The 8972-nt window shown below is 52.5% G+C and overlaps 1 protein-coding gene across 28 annotated transcripts in view; it reads left to right on the top strand.

The window, feature by feature from the left end:
- The first annotated feature begins 10 nt into the window (after positions 1 to 10).
- Positions 11 to 8972, top strand: part of LOC309600954 (adenylate cyclase type 10-like) — a 34216-nt gene continuing 25254 nt past the window's right edge. For 9 of the 28 annotated variants that reach the window (XR_014230502.1, XR_014230503.1, XM_082333666.1 and 6 more), the window contains exons 1-7: positions 95 to 452; positions 808 to 901; positions 1120 to 1577; positions 2474 to 2713; positions 3461 to 3692; positions 3966 to 4050; positions 8476 to 8619. Coding sequence is in view for 2 of the 28 variants with exons in the window: in XM_082333661.1 (XP_082189787.1) it covers positions 8559 to 8619 (61 nt within the window). In the remaining 26 variants the exon portion in view is untranslated. The other 19 variants (XM_082333649.1, XM_082333646.1, XM_082333650.1 and 16 more) reach the window with 17 other exon arrangements.

The raw sequence follows: 8972 nt of genomic DNA, 5'->3' as shown, positions 1-8972 counted from the left end.
GGGGAGCGGGGCCGGGGCCGGGGCCGGGGCCGGGGCCGGGGCCGGGGCCGCTGCAGGAACAGGAACAGGAACAGGAGCAGGAACAGGTATCTGCCGGTGCGGACGGGCCTGGGGGGAGGGACGTGGAGGCCTCGCTGCCCACGGGCCCCGCCATGGCCCAGTCCCCAGCCCTGGGCCCCAGCAGCAGGGTCAGAGCGGTCCCTGCTCTGCCCCGAGGGTCGCCAGCCCCAGCCCTGAGAGCTGGGGGTCGGTGTTTGATGTCCGCAGGCCAGGGGAAGGCAGAGCGGCCTCCTCTCCCCAGGCGGCTGCAGGCTTTGGAGCAGGCATGCTGTGGTGGGGACAGGCCGGGGGCCTTTGCCGTCCCCAGGCCTTCGTGTGGGTCTCGTGCTGATGGACAGCCCCATCTGTGCTGACAGCCTTGGATAAGACATGGAAGTCTTTTCTTTCTCCAGGTGAGAGCACGCGCCGGGGCTGTGTTGCCAGAGAAGGCAGTGGGGAGCGCTCCTGGCTGGATGCAGCTCCCTTGGCAGATGCTTGTGCCCCTCTCTGGGCCCCAGGGTCTGATGCCTGCCTTTCCCCCCACCCAAGCTGTGCTGCCGGCTTTTGGGAAATGGGGGTACTGAGGGCGGATGGTTTTACCACAGCTGGGAAGTTCCAGTCAACCTGTCAGGGATTTTTTTTCTGCCTGGTTCTGGCAGTAACAGTTTGGGTTTTTTCTTGAAATGTATTTTTTCCGAGGAAACTTCACCAAGGCAAGTTCAGGGTTGAGCTCTGATTGTGTTCTGTGTGGATTGTGTCTGTCCTCAGCCAAGCACGCGGTAGCTTTCAGATGAGGAATGGGACTGTTCCAGGGTGAAGTGAGCAGTGGGGATCCCAGGCCTGTTCTGTTTAAGGCAATCAGGTGAAAATGTGCCGTTAGAGCTGTCTGCGTTGCTCACCCTTTTGATTGCAGTGCTCCCTTGTAGTTCTCTGTAACGCTCGCTTCTACTACTCGGCTCCATCAGGTTTAAATTTCTGTAAATTGATGCTACGCTTTGCAACCGTTTCTACTTGATTGTTCACAGGTTTGAAAATTCCCTGTTGAGGTCTCTCTGCTTTCTTCTCCCCTCTGTCCCACAGAACCGTATTTGACTGCAGGAGCTGCAGAGTCTGTGTTTCCTCGCTGCGGTGAGGAAAATATGGACATGAAAAAGAAATAGATAGTGATTCTGAAAAGACCCCTTTCTTTGTGCTCATTTTCACATTCAGTTGCCTATTGTGGGTTCTGAAATGATGTGAGTTACTCTGAGTCTTATCAGTCCCTTGTCTGCGTGCTCAGGAGGGGCATCAGAAACTCTGTTTGGGCATTGCTTATGCCAGACAAGTAACCGTAGCCCTTTCTGAAAAATAGCTCACGGGTGAGTTAGTTCCTCAGCCGTAACAGAAGGGTTTCTGTTTGCATCTGCAAGAACTCGGGAGCAAACCCTGCTGACGAAAACCCTCGGGAGAAAAGGAAGGCTGGAGAGAGCAGAACAGATCCGGAGAGTTGCGCTGCTTTACCCCCGATGGTGTCACACCTCCTGGCTCGGTGACTCTGGGTAAGGGTGCTCTCAGGGTGTTTTGTCACCTTTTCCAGTGCTCACCACCGGAGAGCCGATGGCCCTGGGGGAAGGGCAGCACCCCCCTTCTTCGTGCACCCCAGGATGTTGTCATGCTGCCTAAGCTCCTGCGCAGGCAGAAGTGGCTGAGAGTCGACTTCTTCAAGGAGGCTGGTGTGGGCACGAGGAAGATGCCGGGAGCAGACTTCCTCCAGGTCATCAAGGGGGTCTGTAGGGAGCAGAACGGGAGTGAACTGCTGCCACTGCCGTACGTCCTTGCGTGCAGAGCCAGGGTGGTTCCAGTGGAGGCAATGGAGGCGGTTCAGCAAGGGGTGCTTTCTCTTGTCTTACCCTCAGAGGACGACTGCCACCGTCTGGAAAGCTGGAGGGGAAAGGGAGGGCAAGGATGCGAGAAGTGGGATGCCATCTAGAGCGGGTTGTGGGAGTGAGGGTACCCGTTGCCTCCTGGTCTCCAGAGAGAGTCGCTGCTCAGCTCTGTGGCTGCCCGGATCCTGCTGCAGACACTGAACTGGCATCACGCTTCCCAGTGTCGATACTTGACCTTTCCCCCACCAGTCTCGTATCTGTATTCCCATTGCGCTGCCTTCCAGCACATATCTGTGCAGCGCTGCTCACCCTGAGCCTCCCTTCCCCCAGGGTACAGCGGTACGGAGCTGTGAGGAGCGCGCTCGGGTCTATGAGGGTTCAGCAGTGCAGGTGTTAACCGATACTCTAGTCCAAGCCAAAACGAGCCACCTCAGTACCCAGGGGGCTGGGAAGTTTGGCATGTTAACAGCCGAGAGGTCTGCAGAAGGCAGCAAAAGCCCCGTAAAGCCCAATAAAGTTGTTAATGCTCAGACCTCACCAGGTTTTCTTTGTGCTGTGCTTCCCTGCAGAACAGCAGCAAATCTCATCCCACCTACTGCGGTGCAAGCCTTGATGGTTTTGTGATCCCACTGCCAGTTTCTGTATCGGTTGCCAGAGCAAAGTTCCCATGAGAGCCGGGGATCAGGAGGACGTGGTCATCTTGCTGATTTCCTTGAGACAGGGGAATTTTACAAGCAGTGGAGATCTGGCTGAAGGTCCAAACCGGTGCCTGGAGATGAGGAAAGGACAATGCAGAGAGAGCAGAACAGGTGAGAGGAGCCCAGTGTGCTGGGAGAGCATCTCTGCATCCTCATTGACGGGAGATGCCAGAGTGGATCCGGAACATGGTTCCCTGAGACCGTATAGCAGCCTATAGCAGAGTGGTCAGGAGGAGGCTGCCGGGGAAGAGCTGGAGAAGCCAGGGGATGTGCAATACTGCCGTCAGCCCAATGGCAGGAGGGAGGTTATTCAGTCCTTTGGGTTAGACTCAAAATCTGAAGCCTGAGGTGTAACGTCCTGTACTGGATTTTGGTAGGTAGCCTTGATCATCCAGCTGGTCAAAACCAGACCCTTTCTGCAGCTGTTGGTGGCAGCTGGAAAACAGAGGTTCAGAAGAGCTTGCTTTTTAAAACCTAGCCCAGAGCAGAAGGCTTGTCATGGTAGCTGTGTTGTCTTTCACAGCAGTTTTCACATCTTTGAGAGAAGCGGCTACCAGTTTGTAGTACTGACTGTTTTGCAGATTAAACATACCTTGTAAGCATGGAAGAGCACTGGGCATGGACAAGCAAACGCTTCAGGCAGCTGCAAAGTAGAGCTGGGGGCAGTCTGTAATATTTCTGTCAGGCTCAAAAGCTAAAGGATGTTTCCATTGCAAGAGCCGAGTCTGTTGGGAGCTCCAGTCTCAGAAATTCCAAACCCTGTGTGTTAAACAGGGATCAGCCCTGAGGTTTCTTTCTGCTCCTCTCTAACACAGTTTCTCTGGGCTTTTTCTTTGGTTGGTTTTTAATCTCCGGTAGGTGTCCAAGCTCCGTTCCATCAAGCCACTTGCAAACCTGCCGCTTGCCCACCTTCTGCTGGGGCCCAAGCCAGAGGGATGAAGCCTCGTGCTCGTACCAAGCCCAAAGCAAAGTTAAGGCACTGAGAAGTTCCCCCAGTCAGCCCGGAGCCAGAGTGCAGGTGTCTAAGCTGCGATGAGATGGAAGAGCCTGGAAAACAATTCACCGGCGGGAGGCGATGGAAGAACGGACGGTGTGTGTGGCACCTGGGATGAAGTGACAGGCTTAGTTTTGTGTCCGGATCAGCAGTGTACTTGCACATTTACTAAGCCCCAGTTCAGAGCAGAAATTCTTGTTACTCATCATGGGCGCCGGAGCGCTGTTCCTGCTCTCTCCTCCCCGGTGCATGAATTTAATCTTTTGCATATGTGCAGGGCCTTGATAATGCTCCTGCGCGGGCCCCGTGTATGTGAATGGCAGGTTTTCTGCATATTTGTGACTGATGTTTCTTGTTTCTTTTGAACAGGAAAATCTTGATATGTACTCCCCAGGAACTATAGAAATGCAGCGACCTGATGAAGAAAGAGGTGCCAGTCAAGGAGGGAGTGTAGGTTAGTTCTGGTTGGCGTGCAGTTGGCTGACGGGTCGGGCTCAAAGGGCTACGGTAAATGGGGTTACATGGGGCTGGCAACCAGTCACTAGCGGGGTTCCACAGGGATCCATCTTGGGGCCAGTGCTCTTCAATATCTTCGTAAATGACTTGGACGGAGGACTCGAAGGTTTGTTATCAAAGTTTGCCGATGACACAAAACTGGGAGGAGCTGTTGACACTCTCGAGGGCAGAGAGGCCCTGCAGAGAGATCTGGACAAATCAGAGAGCTGGGCAATCGCCAACCATATGAAGTTTAACAAGGGCAAGTGCTGGCTTTTGCATCTGGGACATGGCAACAACCCTGGATGTACCTACAGCCTGGGGAACGAGAGGCTGGAGAACAGTCCCGCGGAGAGGGATCTGGGGGTTCTGGTCGACGGCAAGTTGAAGATGAGCCAACAGTGTGCGCTGGCAGCCAAGAGGGCCAACCGTGTCCTGGGGTGCATCAAGCACTGGATTGCTAGCCGGTCGAGGGAGGCGATTGTCCCGCTCTGCTCCGCACTGGTGCGGCCTCACCTTGAGTCCTGTGTGCAGTTTGGGGCACGACAGTAGAAAAAGGATACAAAGCTCCTAGAGAGCGTCCAGAGGAGAGGCGCAAAGATGGTAAAGGGTTTAGAGGGGAAGCCGTATGGGGAGCGGCTGAAGTCACTTGGTCTGTTCAGCCTGGAGAAGAGGAGACTGAGGGGAGACCTCGTCGCGGTCTACAGCTTCCTCACGAGGGAAGGAGGAGAGGCAGGCGCTGATCTCTTCTCCCTGACGACCAATGCTAGGACCCGAGGGAACGGCAGGAAGGTATGCCAGGGCAGGGTTAGGTTGGACATTAGGAAAAGGTTCTTCACCCAAAGGGTAGTGGAGCACTGGAACAAGCTCCCCTGGGAGGTAGTCATGGCACCAAGCCTGACAACATTCAAGAAGCAATTGAACAACGCCCTCAGCCATACGGTATGGTTTTTGGGGTTGTCCTGTGCAGGTACAGGAGTTGGACTCGATGATCCTTGTGGGTCCCTTCAAAGTCAGGATATTCTATGATTCTATGGTTTCTAATTTTCTTGACTGTGTTCTAGCCAAAAGCCTTCTCTTAAACAATTGAAATGAGCTGAATTACTGGGGATTTTTCCTCCCTACACAATTCTGTATTGCTACAGACTTTCCCAGCCATAGTCATGGACTCTGAGCCTGTACCGTAGTGAGGTCCAAAGAAGGTATTAAAAAAAAAAGATTGAAAACAAGAGATGGCTGTGGGCAGGTGGGAATAGACAGAAATGGGCAGTGTTACTCAGAAAGAGGAACAGTGATGTGGGTACAGCCGTAGCATGACAGTTTTCATGGCCTTGAGCAGCACAGCAAGGCTTTTCAGGCACCAAGGCCGGCTGCCGGGGGGTGTGAGCAGGTCCTCCCGAGCATGGAGACGGGCATGGGAGAAGACCGTGCCGTTCCTGTTGGTGTGTAGCAGGCGGCAGTCGGTGGAAGCTGCTCTCGGGGCCTGTAATTAGGAGCTGTCGTCGTGGTACTCGGTGGGAAATAACGAGGGAGGAAGCTAAGTCTTGAAAGGCCATATTAACTCGATGTGTGAGTGAGGGAAACAACTTTGGGGTGTTAAGGAGACTGTTAGTTGCAATGAAGGCAGTGAGTGAGATGATCCTTTGAGGAGCTTTCTGGATGGGTCAGAAGGGGGCAAGACTGCACGTAGGGACAGAAAAGGCTGTGGCAGTAGTTGAGCCCATCAGATCTCAAGTAGGAAATGATTTGGGCAATATCTGGCGAAGTCGGCGTCTTGTACGTGTGGCACTGCCTGCGTAAGGCCTGACTGCTGGCGAGGAGAGGAGTGTGAAAGGAGTGCTGGAGTGCCAAGGAATGGGGATGGAAGTGATCACAGGCTCATTTCTCAGTTTTCCGTGGGCTATCTGTATACCCCATGTAACTCATCTTGTGTTCAGGAAGAAGTGCCACCCTTTTGGGGAAAAGAGGGAGGGGGAAAAAAAAAAAAGGGTAATCTGTAGCAGAGCTTGAACTTGGAGTGAGATTACCATGCTTAGTCTTACCATTCTAGAGTATTAAAAACATTTCCTTGAAACACTTTCCCAAAATAACAAGGCATGACTTTCTGAAATAGCTGTCTTCCTAGGAGCTGCATCTGAGCTAAGGCAGATGAGCGCGTCTTGCCTGCTGTTAGTCACCGAGGCTGATGACAGGTCAGCCAGCAGTTCTGGCAAGGACAGAACAAGATGGATACGTATGCTTCTCTGTGCTGATGGTAATTTCTGGAACGTGTCTTGCATAAGTTGGTCTTTTGGTTTTGCAGGTTGTAGGTTTGGCAGGATCTAGTGTGTCATTGACATGATGGTAATAACAAAACCCGGTTGGATGGGGTTGAGAATCAGAAGGGTAAAAGTGAGAAAGAAACTCGTGGGCTGAGATAAAACCAGTTTAATAATTGAAAAGAAATTTTTTAAAAATATTGTAGGGAAAAGGGGGGGGGGGGGGGAAAAGAGAGAGGAAAATAAAGCCCAAGAAAAACAAGGGATGCAAATGAAAACAATTGCTCATCACCAACCGACCGATAGTCAGTCGGTACCTGAGCAGGGAGCCCCTGCCACTCTCCCCCTCAGTTTTATTGCTGAGCACGATGTCATATGGTACGGAACAGCCCTTGGGTCAGCGGGGGTCAGCTGTCCCAGCTGTGTCCCCTCCCAACTTGCTGTGCACCTCTGCCCCGCTCGCTGGCAGGGCAGTGTGAGGAGCAGAAAAGGCCTTGACGCAGTGTCAGCACTGCTCAGCAGTAACTAAAACATTGGTGCGTTATCAACAGTGTTTTCAGCAGAAATCCAAAACACAGCCCCATAAAAACTGCTTTGAAGAAATTTAACTATCCCAGCCAAAGCCAGTACAGTAAGGCATTTTGGATTTCATATAATGTGCAAGAGTGCTCGAACAGTTTAACGTTATGTTGAGGTACAGTAGTTATAATGTCGTCAGAAGAAAGTGAAGACAAAGAAGATGAAGACGGCAAAGATACTCCAAAGCATTATAAGCTTTGACAGCAGAAACATGTCATTTACAGTTTCTATGAACAGTTTTCCTTCAATGTGGTGTTCTTGTCAAAGACTTACAGATGACGTTTTGCTATTTCCACATCAGAACTCAGGGATTTTAGCATAAATCTCTCCAGTGAAATGTAAGAAAAATGACGGATGTATCCTGGAAAGAAGTGTAATTACATAGACTGGATAGTTTTACTCTTGTAGTTTACAGTTCTCCTTAAAACGTAGGTGTTTTCAGCTTGTGCTATGCAGTGGTTAAAAAACCAAACCAAACAGAAAAAGCCGCCCTTGAAACTTTCTTCTGAAATTGGAGGTGGGTGAGACATATCACATTTTCTGCTTTTTCCGCTATCCTGCTTTCTCTTGAACTCGTTTGCATCACTCTCCTAGATCCCTTGCTTACTCTAGAGCCAAGGAAATGTCAGATATTCTGGGGGGGGCTGGTCTTCTCCTGTCAGGCAGAGACGTCCATGTAGACACGCTCGGTCGCAGAGGCAAAAGGCCCTAACAGGTGGGTGCGTGGTGAGTGATGGTTCTCCCTTACCAGCAGTGCTGTCAGTCCCGTCAGGGAGTAATGCTTTGGAGGGGTTTCTGATCGGTGGTAATTACAGAATAATGACATGATTATTGCTGTGGCAGTCTGAGGGTATAAGAAGAACAAAGATTTGGGGAGGGGAGGATAATTTTAATTGGCCGTAAGATTTTTTACAACAGAGTGTTTGTGTGTCAGTGACAAGATGGTCATGGAGTTGGCAGTTGAGATTCTGTAATGGGAATTCTTTTGTTCTGGAGCTGAAGCCCAAATCGCCCTCTAACAGTCTTAGTCGGAGTACTGAATCTGGAAGTACACCGTTTCTTTTCATGAAACTGAAGATGGCTTAGTTAGAGGGCGAGCCTGTTTGGAATTTGTAGGAGTTTGGGAGCAGAGGCCAGTCGGGGGCTGGGGTGCCCGGGGGAGGGGGCTGTTTCTGCCCCGTGGCCTTGGCCTGGCGCTCCCAGCTGGGAAGGGGCTTTCCAAGCTCCTGCTGGAAGGAGCCAGATGTGGGACCTGTGGCCGAGCTGGGGGACAAGGAGCACGCCCGGACCAGGCTCAGGACCTGTGGCAAACCTGCCTCAAATCAGCTTTTCCCAGCTGGACACTGCCCAGGAGTAACTGTGAGCGTTGCTGTCCTCCTTCAGGAAGCACGGCCTGCACCAGGCACAGCCAGAGCTGCGCCTGTGCCAGGAGAAGCCTTCAAGCAGAGCCAGGGCCGATGGTGGCAGCTCCCAGCAGCTGTCCAGGTCAGGAAGGTGCAGGTAAGATGCCGCAGAGGGCCAGCAAGTGGTTGTCACTTCTCTTGCAGGACCAGGATTCAGCAGCAGAAGGGAGGCAGGACGAAATGCCCTTTGAGGTCAAAAAGTGCATCAGGCACCTGGCGCAGTTGCGATGACAGCGGAGGAGGAAGAGAAGGAGATGCAGGTGACCCGGCTGGGACACTGCTGCCGAGGTAAGATCTGCCACAGAGACCCAGCGACAGCCACTGGGAGGTGGTGGAGTGCGTGAGAAAGGTGCCTGGGAGAGAGGAGAGCACGGGGAGATGGGAGACACCGAGATGGAGATGGAGGGGCAAAATGCAGGGTGTTGGAAGTGAGGACGCTCCTGCTGTGCGGGTGCTTGTGAGGTCCCTGGTGCCTGACTAGCTTTCTAGGTATGAGAAGTCAGCTGGCTTGCGACGCTTCTTCTGCTGTCACCGATTGCTGAGCAGGTGATAGGGCAGGAGCAGGCCCCTGGCTTGTGCAACTGCTTGTGTCATCATTAAGAGCAGTTTTCACATCTTTTCAGAGAAGAGGCAGTTGGCTG

Source organism: Platalea leucorodia (assembly GCF_965183815.1).
Source record: "Platalea leucorodia genome assembly, chromosome: 26".
Lineage (NCBI taxonomy): Eukaryota > Metazoa > Chordata > Aves > Pelecaniformes > Threskiornithidae > Platalea > Platalea leucorodia.
The sequence above is the reverse complement of the archived record's forward strand: the minus strand, read 5'-3'. Positions and strand labels throughout refer to the sequence as shown.